Here is a 16,665-nt window from a genome sequence, read left to right as displayed (position 1 = left end):
ATCACGCAGATGTGCCGATCACCAGGACGGGAAAAAAAAAACTGAAACCAAACTCTTAACTAGTTATCCCCTGTTACTTGACATGGGGAAAGTAATATTATTTGATGGGCATTCAGTTGTATTTCAGTTGAGAATAAAACATTTTATATATGTTTCTGGACTAGGGTCTTAATTAGGCCACCCTTCAGGTACAACATGAGACTTGACCTTTCAAAAAACTGAAACACCATTTTATGGAGAGAATTTAATTCATAATTTGAGTCATTTTTGAACAATATCAGGTTTGAGTTTTAACTTCAGAGAGAGCAACAGATCCCTTCAACAGATGATGCTAAAAATCAGCAAAACAAAAGAAAACATAGCAGCTCACCTAAAAACGGTAAACATGTAAGCACATTCATTCACATTTAAAATAATGATCAGTCTGGAGTTAATTTTTTTTTTTTTTTTTTTACAAAATTCAGTAGTCTAAGAGTGCCAGATCTGTTGCAAAAATAAATCCCATTCTATAGACCACAGGTAAGAAGTCCATTAGTTAACCATTCAAATTAAATTATAAAGTTAGTAAGAGAGGTAATATGTTGAAGTTTGGTTGTTCGTTTTTTAAATAACAATAAAGAGATAAAAGTCAACGGAAGTGATCAAATTTAGCTAAAAAACAGATCCAGGAATGACACAAATTAAAAATCTAAAGACCCGAGTAGTCCTACAGATATAACGCTTCTGTGTCCTTTCTTGTTTCATGTCTCTGGTCTCTGCCAGCTGCAGTGATTGCTCTGTGCTAACTAAGCCATTGCCACCAGGACTCCCTGGAGGATGAGATTTTGTATCTTCATGAGACCTTCCTGGCTAAATAACGGATAAATAAAATTAAAAAAAATCTTCCTGTTAACTCTCATCACCATATCCACAACAACCTAAGACAAACAAAAAAACTGATCTATGAATTCACACTCACCCAGTTTGATGTGATGTTGTTCATGTTTGATAAAAACAAGTTTTGTTCATGCAAATATAATAAATGTTAGTAAAAATTTAATAAAATATCACAGTCACAGTAGCTTTAATGGAGTTATGTTTCCTCTTCTAATCCTCACTGGATAGCTGTAAAGAGATAGAAATAGAACAGGACCTGGATTTAGTTTTCAAGTTTTACAGTATTTGCTTTCATATTATATAAAGTATATTTACTTAAAAATGTAAACTGATCAACCAGCATTTTGATAAAATCTTAGCTCCAGTTATTTCCAATAACCATACTAGATTACTTGACTAAGAAATGTAATATATATCATTATAATGTATTACACAAATATATAAATATAAGCATCTTGTTGACGGAGACACATGTACTGACACACAAACATACATTTCACACACATTCCCTACTTTAAAGTTTAATTATTGTTGTCACATATACTCTGTTATTAGTTTCACTCGTGTGTTGTGATTTTATTCTCTGTATTCACTCTTGTGTTCCTTATAACATTGTGAAATTTTAACCTTCGTTTCAGGTGGAGGCCAAAGGTAAACTTATTTGTTTTTTGCCTCTCCCTGCACTGAGTACTATTTTTCTTTCATTTTGTGTGTTTTAAATTGTGCAAAAATAAATAAATAAATAAACACGTTTGTATACTTAAAGAATTTACAGTTTTACCAAAGAGATTATTAAAGAGTATATCAGTATGTCAGTGTATGGTTACTAGTTTCAGGAGGAGCAATAAAGGAGGGATTCTGCAAACAGCGTCTGCACGGTGGCATTAGCAACATGATGAAGTACTCACTGTGATCAGTTAAGAGCTGTATCTTTGAGCGAAGAGGTTTGAAAGGACGAAGAGTCTGAAGCTATAAAAGAAAAACAAAGTGCCAGATGATGAATTTAAAACTGGTCACTGTTTATTTCTACAGGGAAACACACAGATAAATAATCTGACACAGTACTTACAGTTTGCAGGCCTGAATCCTAAAATACAGATGAGAGATCACAGTGTGAAAACATTTAGGATCAAAAGTAATTTAGATTATTAAGTAAATAAAAATTAAATTTAATTGCCTCATGATTAGGAAACAGATCTCTCTTCCTTACCATTATTGTTCCTTCTCCAGATGAAGAGTCCGGTGATGCAGAGAGCCAGCAGCAGCAGTCCTACAACGACTCCAGTAACAGCACCAGCAGGAAACTCTGAGGGAGAAACTGGAACCACAACAGGACTTTCACATTCATTTGTCTCAACTGCTGGATTGACCTCACGGGTGACAAAATCTTAAAGCAGTGCAAAAAGGTTTTTATGCTTAGATGGAGGTGGAAAATTTGGTGTATCACGTTAAAAAGTACATTTGACTAAGTGCAGTAAAGACAGATTAATCAGTACTGTCCAAAGCCCAGTCCGGGGGCTAATTTGGGCCCTCAGACCAATATGAAACGACCTTTGGCTTGTCTTTCAAAACTATGCAGGAGAAACTTATATGCTTTCATAAAGAGACAAACACCACATATTTCCTGCAGCGTAGCAGACATGGCCACATATGATGGTCAGCGAGGGGTGCTGCTTTCAGGAGCGGCGGAAAGTTGAACATTTTTTTCATTTTAACATTAAACAGCTGAATTTGTGTCCTTTGTATGTGATTTTTTAATGCAACCTGATGCAAAAAGCAGCTGGCCCCCATGGTATTTTCTCATTATCTAATCTGGCCCTCATTCAAAAAAGACACCGCTGGATTAGTGGATAAATGATGACAGTCATGGCGCGCTGTCATTGCAGAGCCCCCTGCTAGCTTTCCTCATTGTCTCTGGACTCGCTCATGTGTGCAAACAGGGCTGTTACCAGAACAATTCCAAGAGCACACGGCTGTTATATTAATTGTTTAAAACTATTTCTATTGTCCAGTGTGCCCTACATTATTATACAGCTACATTTGAATTTACCAACAAATACTTTGAGGCATATGTTGTGTGGTTATGTTCCAACTTCAGTGGACAAAACAAACAGCAACATTTTTAAAATTTCTATCACATCTGATCATCCACTTACCGCAGTTGGTCCTGATCACCGCTTTGTCCAGTTTGGTGACAATGTCGTCTCCAACACCAGAGAGCTGAAACACACACTCGTACTTGTCCCAGTCTTCCGGTGGGACTGATGAAACGTTCAGGTCAACGCTCATCTGGAAGGTCCCATCGTGGTTGGGGAGGATCTCTCCGTGGTCAACGCCCTCATGAAGCTCCTCTCCGTCTTTCCTCCAGAACATCACGGCTCTGTCAGGGTAAAAACCTGTGGTGTGGCAGCTGACCGGAGAGGAGGGAGACTTCTGGAGGAGAGACACTGAGGGACGCTCTGGACAGACCGAGAGAAACAACAACCATTCAGAGTGTTATGCCAAGTAGAAGAAAATATTTACAAATTAGCAATTGGACTAAATTATCTAACAGTATAATCAATGGCTTTTTATTGTAGTGACGTTTGGGGAGCACTCAGTCATCAGGTACACACTGGATGGGACAAGCGTCCCAGAGAGGCCCGACATGCTGAATATGTGGGTTCATTTATAATATATAGAGAAAACCACCAACAAAACATGCAGGACAGAATTAGGCTGCTGATTATTTATGTTTTATAAAAATAAAGAGAGTGAGTGTCTTTTTTTTGGAGAGGAACAAGAAGCATACTGAGCTGCACAAAGTGAAGGCCACATAATTAAAATATCATCACTGAATTTTGAAAATCTTGGCAGATCTTGACAGAGCGCCCAAAATCATCAGTCTCTGCTGGTTGATGAGGGCTGAATTAAAACTTACCGTCATAGAAAAAGGGTAAAAAAACAAAACAAAGAGTATTGTCAGACTGATTGGAGTGATAATACAATGGCAGCCGGGTCTAAGTCCACTGCATGAACACTGTTTCCTTCATGAAACATTATCAGGTCATGTGATCCCACCTGTTCTCTGCAGGGAGCTCTTGCCAAAGGCCATGTACATCTTCAGATACTCGGGGCACATCTGTGTGAGGTAAATCTCATAGTACTTTAACGTTGTTTTCTCAGCATCCCATCTCAGTTTGGTGCTGACCGCCTGTGGTTTCGGAGCGATCCACGTCAATGTCTTCAGGTCCAGTGATATGAAGTCTTCTCCATTATAACCAAACTGCATAAAACCATTGACCTCTCCAGTCTCATCGTCCCACTCACAGCCGCTCATCCTCTGTAAAACATGGCCGTCTGAGGAACAGAAACAGAAAGTGAAATTAACAGTGTTGCACAAATTATATTTCAAGTGGAGAGATGAGTTTAAACATATTGAGTGATGCACTGCTTTTCTCAGGTTTGTGGTGTGTGAAAACAATCAGTGCACTTTCTATTTGTATCAGAGATTAAATATAAGGTGGCCCAACAAGTCAAAACAGTACATTCTAGAAAACACTATAATGTTTCAGAAAACACCCCATTTAAAAAAAAAAAAGAACAACACTTCATTTCAAAGAACAAAATAACATTTTGGTTGTTCAAGTGTTTTCTGAAAGTATTTTCTTAAATGTTGTAGTGTTTTGACTCCCAAGGCAACTATAGAAACCCAATTCTTATGTTACAGTTTAAACATCAAAATCGCAGCTTTCGTCCTCTAAGTTCATGTGTGACTGCCAAAGGCGGTTTACAAAGTGAGTGCATGTTCTGCATTCTGTGCACATCAAACTGTCATATAAGCAGCGACACCTGTTTGACACCTGCAGTCTCAGAAGAAGTCCCACCTCCAAATACCTTGCAGGTGCCCGTAATGTGCGCACATAAACACATGAGCACGTTCACAACAGGAACAGCCCGCCTGCAGACCTGAGGGCAGCAGAGGGGGGTGATATTTTTAAAAGCATGCTAAAGACCTCCCTTTTTAGTTTGGCTTTTAATTGAACTTTATTTATTTATTGACTATTTATATGTTTTAGTCTGGTTTACAGTTTTACTACTTTCTTTATCATTTTACACATTTATTCATTTTACTTTGTTTTTATCCTTAATCTACCTCTTTTTTACAGTTTGCATATTTTACCCACTCATCTACTTATTTATTGTTATTGCTATTGTCATGTAATTTTTTAATCCTTTTATTTGCTTCCTTATTTATTTACTTTTACATCTTTTATCTATAGGTTTTATCCTGCCTCTGGTGTTTCCTCACTCATGGTAGCGTTTCTGCAGTTCCTGGTTTTAATGAGTAAAATATTTGTGTTTTTATTTATATGCTTACTTTTGCCTGCTCCTTTTCAGACTCTGTACTTTTGTTTGTTGGTCTGAAATAAAGTCATTCATTCATTCATTAATGATTCAAAAAAACATGAACAGTAAAATGTGTAATTGAACATACATATCTATATACTGTACCTCTAGTTTGGTTGAAGCGCTGCTTCAAAGTGTAAGTCATGGCTTTGAAGAAGTTATGCAGAGTCCCAAAACACTCTTCGTTGTAAAACTCCAAGTGCTGAGGATCATTTTCAAATATACTTTTCATCCAGTCCTGTTTCGGTTCTACTGTCATGATGTTGGTGTCACAGTAACCCGCCAGAATTTTATCAAATACTCCGGCACCCACAAACTCAGGGAAGTTTGGGACTCCGGTCGATGCAGTTATGAAATACGTCAGGGAGTGTTTCACTGCAGGACAAACACAGTTTACATGTGAGCAGCATTATCATCACAATCAAAACAAATATGAATCACTTAGCCTATCAAACTGTAGTAAAAGTGAAGCTAAACTATGGGTGTGTCATGGAGCTGCGCAGGAACAAAATGATCTGAGTGTTAATAGTGGAACAGGATCTTACCTTGAGATGAAACCTGACAGAAGAGAAGCAATAAAAATATCCTTTTCATTATAACTGGATAAAGGCGCGTGGTAAATCCCCGAGCTGGTTCTGCACTTTGGTCCTCAGTGCTTTTCTCTGGCAGAGGCAGGTGGGAGTGCTTTGTTTGTCAAGAGTTGGGCGAGTCACACTGAAGTTGAGAAACCTGTTCCACTTCGAGGAAAATCCCTGTTTCTGTTTTTCTGTGTTGGAGTTTTTATCAAATGAGGAAAAGCCTACCACGTGACTGCGGGCCTCTGAAGCTACACTTCACCACTGATGCGTCACAAAATGTTGCAGTTTGAAAGTTGTGAAAGTTTTCAGTTGAACTTTGACCAGCACCTGATGGCTGCTGTAAGATTCGCACGTCACCAGATGTCACTGTGCTGCTGCATTTGAAGCCCCAAAGCTTCATAAGGCTTCAGGCTTGTATTTTGTTTGTTTGCAGTATGTTGAGCTCTCACGGTCACGGTACAAATTTCATTATTTATATTCATTTGTTTAGCTCCCGCCCCCCCACACCCCACCCCCACCCCGCACACACACACACACACACACTTTTTCTGCTCCTTAGAAAACTTAGAGAAATCTTAAAAAGCCTTTTTTTTCTTAATCAGTTAATAGTTTGTCCCGTTTTCTACAGCCTGAGGAGACATTTAAAATGCATGTCTGTGTGCAACCAAACAGTCTAAAACCTAAAAGATATTAAATTACTTTTTCAACCCAAGTATAAGGAGCAACAACTGAAAGACTCGTAATAGCAAATGTTTGACAATGTTGCTTAAGAAATAACAAAAACTGATCAGTTAATATACCAATCAGTCGGCCACTATCTACATGAAAGTATCTTTACTGAAACTGATTAAAATATCTGGAGTAGGACAAAGACAACGACTATGCAAACCTGATCGGCACAAAATAGTCATAACCAACAAAATTTACTTACATTTCAATCAAGGTTTTAGCTCCAACATGCACATTTGGCATTGCACTACAGAGAGACACAAAATGACCAAAAAATATACAAATATTCCCCAAAGAGACACAAATTGACCTTTAAAGACACAGAAAACAGCTATAGAGAGACAAAAAGAATCTACAAATTGAGAGAAAACAAGCAAAATAGACACAAATATTCCACAAAGAGACAAAAATTTACCTTTAAAAAGACACATAACAGCAACAAAGACACAAAAGAGACACAAAAAAACCCAATGGGGAAATGCAAACGAACTCAAGGAGAAAGTACCAACCCCCCCCCCCACACACACACACACACACACATTCTTTAAAGAGACACAAATCAAGGTTTCAGAGACACAAGACAACAAAGACTTGCAAAGAAAAATGAAATGACCAAAATCAAAAATATTCCTCAAAGAAACACAAAATGATTCAAAAGAGACACAAATATACCTCAAGCAGACACAAACTGACATCAATGAGACACTAAAAACTATGGCAAATTGCAAAGACATTTCAAAGAGAAAGAAAATGACCAAAAAAGCCACAAACAGACACAAATTAAGCTCTCAGAGACACGAAACAACAACAAAGACCAGAAAAGAAAAACCAAAACGACCATATCGACACAAAATGACTCCAAAGAGACAACCCCCCCAAAAAAAACCAACAGAGTACAAACAAATATTCAAACTCACCTGGCTCTCCCGCCACAGGTGCTGACCTGGATCCTGTTTGTTCTCACTCTCTTCTATAGGAAGGTGATCATCCTGCACGATGCGGGCCACAGCGCCCTCGTGCGGAGCTGCGGTACACTGGGCTCAAGTTAGATCATCTAAATTCATTTAAATAAGACACGAGCAAAATTCAGCTGATCTGACAAATAAGCAGCGTGAACATTCACAACAATAAATAATTATTTATTTAAAAAAAAAGCTAGAAACAGGTTGTAGAAACCAAAAGTATATTTCAGAAGTCATGTTAAAACAGTTGCTTTATAATATAATAATTCTGCAATCACGTCATTGTTCATTCTTTAATTTGCATGGCTATAATCATCGTTTATTGTGTGATGTGATATGACACTATGAAGATATAATCCAAGAATTTCTAAAAACACATAATGCTCTTGTCGTCTGTATATGGTGACCTGACACAACACAAAATTAACAAATAGGCAACAGAGGATCTGAAACATACATTTAGCAGATTTTTTAGAATGCATCATATTCCACTTCTGTCCTATCATAAATTAATAAATATATCTATAACTATATATATATATCTATAACTATATATATATATATTAACTAATAATATATAGATAAATAAAAGCATACAGTAATACATGAATATATGAATAAATAAATTTAAACAAAACAAATAAATACATGAATAAAGTTAGTGAGTAAGTTAGATAATAATGTAAAACCTAAATAATTATTTTGGGGGGGTTACAATGCAAACACACATCTTTAATATTCTGTAATAGATCATATATTATGTAGTTTCTTTAAAGGTATACACAAAGACAGAACACAGATGTGTCCACATAGTTATGGTCATATGGTGTATATTAAACTTGTGGACAAAGTCTGATGTCATTCTTACAGCTCAGCCTGAAAACAATATATATCCTTTATCCTATAGTAAAATGTATATATTTTTTTACAATATACAAAATATAACTTATACATTTTTTTCATATTTTCACCAGTACAGACTAATAGTACAAGAGAGACACTCCACAAACACAAGTCTATTCCAAAATCAGAAGTCCTCTTAATTTACATAATATTTTCATAGTATGTTATTATATGAAAATATAATTTCCATAGATACTCTATTATTCATTCTTTACTTTCCAATTTGACAGTAGAAGCAGAAACCTTCAAAACTAATGAATGATTTGGTTTTATAGTTTGCTGTGGCTCCAAACATTCAGTAGCGTCTCGAAGGGGGCAATATTGTCTTTTTAATGGAAATGCAAACATCCTATTTGAAGAACTCTAAATCCCCTGGCATGTGGAACTCAAAATGTTATCTGTACTGATATTAATCTACAAAACAAACAAACAAACAATCAAACAAACAAAAAACAAACAAAAAACAAAAAAACAAACAGACAATCAGTGAAATTAAGTGTAAAATAAGAAACCCCAAATTTTTCAGTGGCCCTGTGAAAAAATATTTGGAGGATGTCAATGTCAATGGAAGACACACACACACACACACACACACACACACAGAGAGAGAGAGAGAGAGAGAGAGAGAGAGAGAGAAAATATATATATATTTTTGTGATTGTGAAATATAGTTTTATAGTTTTCTATAATACAGAAAATACAAATAATTTGTTCATAGTTTGTTTCATTATGTACTCCACCGCAGACAAACAGGTCAGGGCAAGAGAAATACTCTTTCAATACAAATCCCATTTACGGAGGTTGTACTGAGTTACTATATCACACGTTCAAACTCTATTCAATAAAAATTCAATTACATTTTTAAACTGAATTTGAATGCTCTCTTGATGTATTCAGTGTCATCGGTAATCAGCCAAACTGTTAATTTTTTTAAAAAGTTTCAAAATCAGTGCATCCCTAAAACTGTGTGTGTGTGTGTGTGTGTGTGTAAGCACTGTTAGTAGAGGATTTTCTCGTCTCACTCTGAGCAGAAAAACAGCTTCCCTTGAGTGGAGAGGTAAAGCAGTGGATGTACAACACTTGCAGCTGTCAGTAAGAATACACATATAGGTGTTATTATACAGTCGAACATCTTTTCATCCCTATACTGGTAAAACTGCAAGTAAGCAACTGGGAGGTAGCACAGCATGGTGATGACTGAAGTGGCACGGACAGTGAGAAGGGCTCTCCTCTTGCCAGGATGCAGCAGGCCTCTCCCCGGGCCACACTTCTTTAGCTCTCTCGCAATCCTGTTGCTGCACAGCGCCATCATCGCAACCATGACCAACATCACACAAAATGGGAGACTTGACAGGACATCCTCTGCAATGTCAGATGGACTGTTTGGACCCCAAACCGAAGCTAAAGCTGCAGGCATAGATGAGAGCCACACTGTCACAGCACCGAGCTCCCTGCATCTGTATTTCTTCAGCAGAGGATAAGACGTTGGGTGGATCACAGCAACAAATCTCTCCAGGCAGATTAAAGACAAACACATTGGACCTCCGGTTTGTACGAATGTAAGCAAAAACCTAAGGATGTTTTGGTTGTTGTTTGGCAGCAAATAGAGGGCAAAGACATGCAAGATGGAAATCAGGTACTGCACATTGTGGAAGAGAGCTAAATTAAAGTTCAGGATATCTATGGCCTTATTGGACGTCAAAATGACCCACAGTAGTTTGGCGAGCACTGGTGGTCCGATGAGGAGAATAGCGATGTCATTCAGTGAAAGGATCATCACTTGGACTGGCTGATACTGACAGCTCTCTGATTCGTTGGATTTTGATGTGTTGTTACTCGCCATTGTATCAGACTGGTGTTCAAGAGCTGAAAGCAACAAACAATCTGAGAGAAGCTGCTGGTGAACATTTCAAAATTCACATCATCTTCCTTCATAACTGAGAGTGTTTAATCCTGTAATTTTGTTAGAAAATAGTTTCAATTGTACACTTTGACTTTTTCTGCAAAACACACCAATGCAATATCACTTCAACCCTTTCCCTGTATAAATTAAGTTCTTTAAAGGAATACTTCAGTGAACAAAATGATCATTTGTATATCAATTTCTCACCTTGTGTTAAGACGATTTGTCGTCTTAACGAAACTTACAAATTGTTTGTACATTTGTACCTACAAAAAGTAATGTGCCAAGATTTGTTCATTTCCCACATTTTTTGAAAAGCTGTGATCACATGACCAGTAAAGAGGAAACATTGAGGCTGTCCCCAGCAGTCTTGCAAGGAGGCAGGTTGCGGTTGTGGATGGGTCACAAAAATCCAAATTTTTCTCGTGGAGACGCAAGTTTGGAACAGTGTGAACTTTTAAAGGTACATCCTTTCCATGTTTCTTTTCCTAAAATCTAACCCCAGTAACTACTGCCTAAATGTAACCTCCATAACTGTACAATATCATACAAATTGTTGTGTGTGCATTTTCGTATCATATGACCTGTTTCCTGAGTAAATGTTGCCATAGTGAACGGAGAATAGAGAAAAAAAACAGAGAAAATTCCTGATGAATTGAGCTCACAGGGGACCACGTTTAACAACGGCAAAATTATATCAAAAAATCTGTTTACAAACTCTCACATAACCCGTGCAATATAATCCAAGTCTCATTTATCCAGTCGTATGCTCAATTCCCTTTCAAACACATGCATTTTTTTTACTGAAACATTAGAATTTAAAACTGAACTGAGAGTGAATCTTATCTGTGCTCTCTTCAGAAGCCAGACTCCACTGACAAAACAGTAATTTTACCTCGCTGAACACTGGAGCTGCTGGTTTATATCTGCCTCCATCAGTTAGTTTGTTTGTGTCATTGTGTGACTTTGGTGTTTTAAAAGGCTAGTTCAGATTCAGTTAAGTCTCACAATAACAGTTCTCTTTTCATTAGTTTATGTGAAAGTGCAAGAGTGAATAAAAAGATTAAGAATTAATTTTTTTTTTTAAAAGAAAGCTAGTTTATGTGAAGACATAACAGCAAACATGATAAATCTTGGATTTAACAGTCTTCATGACTAATTTCTTGCTCCAAATCAATTTACCTTGAGCTAACACTTAAACCTTTGATCACACAATTATATATAATTTAACAATCAAGAGTCCTGAAATCAGGGCTTACCAGGTGTGTTCAGCTGCTGCTCCGATGTCACCAAAGAATGATCGTCTACTGAGTAAAAAATGACACCTGATTTTCCTAACAGACGTGAGATAGGTGCAAAGCAGCCGAGCAAAACCAACAAACTGTGACTCCCTCGCGCCCTGTGGTTTTCCATGATAGCAGTGTTGTGTCAGAGGAAGTCAGGCTGTGACACAATCAGGTACAAACAAAAAAACATACACCAATGAAGTATTTATCAGCACTGGAAGTCATTCCATGTGTAAAAATTCAGCAGAAACCCTGCAGACCACTGGGTGTCAGTGTGCACCAAAACATCATCCCCCCACTGCAACAGACAGGCCCTATAGATTATTATTACATGATAATAAATGCAAAAAGTTTGTGAAGCAGTAGATGTTAGGTTTTACAATATTGGATCCATTCTTACTGGATTTATTGATCGTGAAGATTCATGTGACATTTATGTTTGGTATTTTTTTTGGGCTGTAATCAAACCCCAGTGAATATGTGGAGAGAAAGTGACCTGCGGATGCACGGAGGAGGAAGATGTGATGTGAGGTTGGTTTCTGCTTTAAAGCTACAATAAAATCACTCCTACGTATATACATACATACATAAACAGTTGATTCAGAATAGCCTGAAAATGAAGAGTATCTGAAGCGATTATATGAGAGTTTATGAAGCAAAGCCGTGCAGTGCCAATGCTTTGCTATGATTGGCCAGTCTGCATTCGAGAGGCAGGACTTAACGGTCCACAGCTTGTAATCTGCAGCAATAGCTTTAGCGTCTGGTCCATTTTTTTAAATTATTTTTTTTGCGAGCTGCAAGCAAATCTTGAAAAAAAAAACCCAAAACGATATGCATGTTTTCATGTCCTCGCTACAGAAAGAAACAAATCACTCAGATGAAAGAGATGAAGGGTTTTTTTTCTTTTATTGACAAATACACAAAATAGATCACAAAGCAGAATTATGAGTTGTAGACTAACAATAACCTCCAATTGGTAAACATTTCGGTATGGCTTCCATTACAAAAGTTTAAGACTCATAAATACATATAAAAACATGGGAACAAAGTATGAGCCCATTCATTTTTACTGTAAGAGCGCAAACAAATGAATAGATAAACCACAGTATGTAAGTTACCATGTAAAAGAGGCTGTATGATGAACAAGAATAAACAGAGCACATGCTAAGAGAATAAATATGAAAATGGAAAAACAAACGTTGAAGATTTTATATATTTGTATTGCTGCTGACTGCTGTTAAGTATTCTTTGGATTAGTTACATTCTGTCAGAGACGACCGGCGTGTTGCATAAAGTAGCTTCCAGGGAAAAGTCAAGCTTTGTCAAAACTGAGATGATTTCTTCTTTGATAGAAATGACTGTAGCTAACAGTTTGGATTATCTTGAGTTATTTAGTCATGATTTCTGGAGAGAGACATGACTGTTAAGTTTTTAAAATGTAATTTTTTGGCACTTTGAGCACCACAAGCTGAACGCAGTTTAGTTCCATTTTATTGGAGAGAAGGCAGACTCTACTGCTGATATCTCCAACACTCGACAACTCACATCAAAACAATGTAGACTGATAAATAGTACTGCAGGTAAGAGAAAAAAAAAAGCATATTTTTGGGTGAATTTTCCCTTTAATGTAATAAACTACAAGTAATACCACAGTTTTAGTGGTTAAGTGCTTATTGTTGTTAGTGAATACAGAAAAAGTATTCAATCTTTTTATTTGTCCAAACAAATGCTAACCAATTATGATTTAAATTGAGACTTTGCAACTTTTGAGAGAAGAAAAACACATTCCTCCTTTTAAAAAAATGAAAAGTTGAACTCATGAGAATGAGAAATGGTGGAAAATGACAAATCTCTATTCATGCTACCGTTACGCTGTATTTTAGCATTGAAAATTACCCAATAATGACCATCTGTAGCCACTATCAGCAAATGTTACATTATCTCACTCTATAAAATCCTAAATCTGACAAAGTTGAACATGTGAGGCCAAAGTCAGGCCATATTTTTCAGTTTCCAGTCAAAAAGGCACTTCTCTGTTACACTGTCTCTCTGTAAATCCAGATATGCAAACTGAAGCACTACCAGATACTGTATATACAGATAACATAACTCATAGGCACTGAATCATTTACAAACTGCAGCAAAAAAGACATATAAAACATGTTTTGGTCCTCTAAAAGCATACTTTGTTGTGGGGTGGCAGTTTCGGTTGCTACATACTCAGTCTACACGTCTTAAAAAAAAAGTCAGTCATGTTTAATTTCTGTGTAAAGGCGTTTTATATATATGAAAAACAAGGCACACGTTGGACCCTGGTCATCTGGACAAAACATTTACATTTGTTCTCTTTGCATTTCCTTTTGCTGCTTCCTGCACGCTGTAGTCCAAGCATGAAAAGCACAATGTCATTTTTTTGTTTTTTTTTGTTTGTTTGGTGTTTCCCTTTATTTTTGTTTCCCGTGTCAGTTTTGTTGGTGACGGGAAACTACGCATGGCTGTGGACGGAGATGCTCGACAGGTCGTTCCTGATGATCTCATTGACTGCAAAAGGCAAAAGAGAGAAAAGGATGGTCAGTATTTATGACTTCTACATAGAGTAAAGTCCCCATGCTGAGTGTGTGCATGTACTGTATGAAATTAAATATAATATTTCTGAGGCCTGAAAACCTATTTTCTGACATGAACACAGTGGAAATTTTGCTTTAACTTGTCATTATGAAGTAAACCTGTTTATTTCTGCTGTAAAGGTCAGCATTTTAACATGGGGGTCTATGGAGATAGACTCTGTTTTGGAGCCAGCCTTAAGTGGCCATTGGTTTCATTTTTCAGCTTCGGAGGTTGCTGCTTGGTTATTATTATATCACTGTGTGTTGGTCACGACAAGTGGCCCCTTTCACATCACTTCTTTCATTGTTAATATAAAAATACATCTATATCTATGATTAAAGAGCAGCTTTATGGCTCCATATTCAGCCACTGTGAACACAATCCTCTGAGCTCTATAGCTGTTATTTCCTCTGAGCCAGCTAACAGAATCACTTTATATCTGAGATCCCCAGACCTTTTTCATCAAGAGAGATGATGCAACCTCCCGCTGTCTCTAAAGGATCCAGGTGCACTTGTTTATCTGTTTTTATCAGCTGTGTTCTTTGGCTGGCGAAGGGCGGGGGGGATCTGAGAGTAACTGAGCAGGCTGACTGAAGCTAAACCAGGAAAAAAAAATATAGATATCAACGCACAGATAACAAGAGAAACGGACAAATCACTCATTTTTTTCCCCACTAAAGGGGACTGAGGGGGTTCATTTTTCATTAGCTTTTACCGCTCTTATCTGTGAACTCGTTTATTACTTTGACGAGATAGTCTCCACAGTTCCTCCCTCTCTAATCAGCTTTTCACTTTTCTAATCAGCGTCCAGGTTCAGGTTCAGGCCCTCTTTTCTCAGCTCTCACAGGGATGAGAAATGTGAGAGGGGAAGGGGAACACCCCTGGCTGGATCTGGCCCCCGTGAAGCCGAGCCAGCGAGCTGATGGGAGGAATTCCCTCTGACTGACTGGACGCTGGAAAAGCAGCCTTAGAAACCTGAGATTCCCCTCCACACAATGGAATTACTTTTTTTTTTTTCAACGCTTATTTTCATCGCAGGCAGCAGAGCAGCCTCTCCCTCGGTGACCCAGCACTGGCACAGATGCTTCCTACCAGAAATACCACTCGCTTCCTATCACAAATAAGATGACGGGGTGTACTTGCCATAAAAATGTGTCATCGTTACCTTAAGGGAGTAAAATAATAAGTCAGGGGGAACTCAGAATAGCACAAAAAGTGGGTAAAAAACAACAAATCACCCAGCACACAGCGATTCGTTACACTCGTCTAGACATGAAGTTAATGTGTTTGGCTTCTGGCTGACTGCTAATAATACAGCAACAGGAAGGTCTCCTGAGAAGTCTGATAACTACAGAGCAGCAGCGATCTCACATGAGTGTGTGACAGAAACACATTGAATCTATTAAGCGACCATGAAGACAGGGTGAGATTCACAGCAATATGTCTTTGTGAGGAACTTGGCAGCATGGAAGATACTCGTCAAGACGGCGGTGACATTTATATTCAGGTGCTCTAAATCACTTCCTCTTGATTTAGCAGAGGCCCTATAAAAAGGATAAACTTCTCATGCATGTTCAAAAGTTTATTCTTAAAGGGGCAGTCCACTAATTTCACACACCATATAATGTTTTCTGTGGTTCTAGATAGTTTTTGGGAGCAAATAATCCTGATATGAAACACTTTATCACCCCAGCTCGTCACGTTGTGCCGCTCTGTTAGTGACCATCTGCATCTACTTATGATGTTTTAGGGACGATGATTAGAATTAGGCAACAAAGTCAGGCTGAGGCACATGGTTAGGTGTAGAAAGAAAACAACCTTGCATCCACACAGGAAGTTAACTCCAGACTCCTGCACAAAAGGCGGTCTTTTGTAAGACCCATCCAACTCCTCATCCACCTTATAACTGCACTCGCACTCCTGATATTACGTTGTCACCAGCAGCGTTATTACCTAATGCTGTCCTTCAACCTTTTAATGCGCACACGGCCACTTCTGTTCAGCTGTGTTTTCAAATGGCGCTGCCCATGTGCATTGCATGTGGACTTGCATAGTGCCGCCTGGCCGTCCGGCAGCGTATAACAACGCAACCGGTTCTATCTAAGCACGTTCTTATCTGACGCTGTCCAGCTGCATTCTGGTTGGATGCAGAAGGCGGCTTTTGGCGCTGCATTTGTACGCTGAAAGCACTGACAGAGCAGACATATTTGATGAGTTCGGAGTGAGAACGGACTGATTATAACGTGTCGGGCTTGGAGAAGACAGCTTTATGTCACAAAACATTACAAACTGGGGGTTTAGACCGACATCACCAGCCAGAGAGGGACAAATGAAATTATGCTATTGCAAATGTGACAAAGTCAATTACACACCAGCAGTATGTATGACAGAGTAGTACATCTGTTAGTAATATGTAGTATTATAATTACAAA

The 16,665-nt window shown here is 37.9% G+C and overlaps 2 protein-coding genes across 4 annotated transcripts in view; both read right to left on the bottom strand.

Annotated features, from left to right (window-relative positions):
* Positions 1–229: 229 nt before the first annotated feature.
* LOC121957449 (major histocompatibility complex class I-related protein 1-like) lies at positions 230–7,059 on the bottom strand. 3 transcript variants are annotated; one of them, XM_088090469.1, is made up of 10 exons: positions 6,775–7,059; positions 5,811–6,031; positions 5,371–5,640; positions 4,753–4,824; positions 3,937–4,215; positions 3,033–3,335; positions 2,087–2,194; positions 1,946–1,963; positions 1,785–1,845; positions 230–1,104 (listed from the first exon to the last, which is right to left on the bottom strand). In XM_088090469.1, the coding sequence occupies exons 2-9, from the start codon at positions 5,857–5,859 to the stop codon at positions 1,790–1,792; spliced, it is 1,155 nt and encodes a 384-aa protein (XP_087946595.1). In that variant the 5' UTR covers positions 5,860–6,031; positions 6,775–7,059; the 3' UTR covers positions 230–1,104; positions 1,785–1,789. The 3 variants fall into 3 exon arrangements, with proteins under 3 accessions (XP_087946595.1, XP_087946596.1, XP_087946597.1); XM_088090470.1 differs by having other exon boundaries at positions 5,811–5,927; XM_088090471.1 differs by lacking the exons at positions 4,753–4,824; positions 6,775–7,059 and having other exon boundaries at positions 5,811–6,336.
* A 5,459-nt stretch (positions 7,060–12,518) lies between these two features.
* Positions 12,519–16,665, bottom strand: part of nfatc1 (nuclear factor of activated T cells 1) — a 48,709-nt gene continuing 44,562 nt past the window's right edge. Inside the window, exon 10 of the mRNA XM_042506026.2 lies at positions 12,519–14,167. Within this exon, the coding sequence (XP_042361960.2) occupies positions 14,112–14,167 (56 nt within the window). The 3' untranslated portion in view covers positions 12,519–14,111. The remainder of the gene's footprint in view (positions 14,168–16,665) is intronic.

Source organism: Plectropomus leopardus, chromosome 17 (genome assembly GCF_026936395.1).
Source record: "Plectropomus leopardus strain MGB_pleo_1.0 chromosome 17, ASM2693639v1, whole genome shotgun sequence".
Classification (NCBI taxonomy): Eukaryota; Metazoa; Chordata; class Actinopteri; order Perciformes; family Serranidae; genus Plectropomus; species Plectropomus leopardus.
This window is presented reverse-complemented; position numbering and strand designations above follow the sequence as displayed.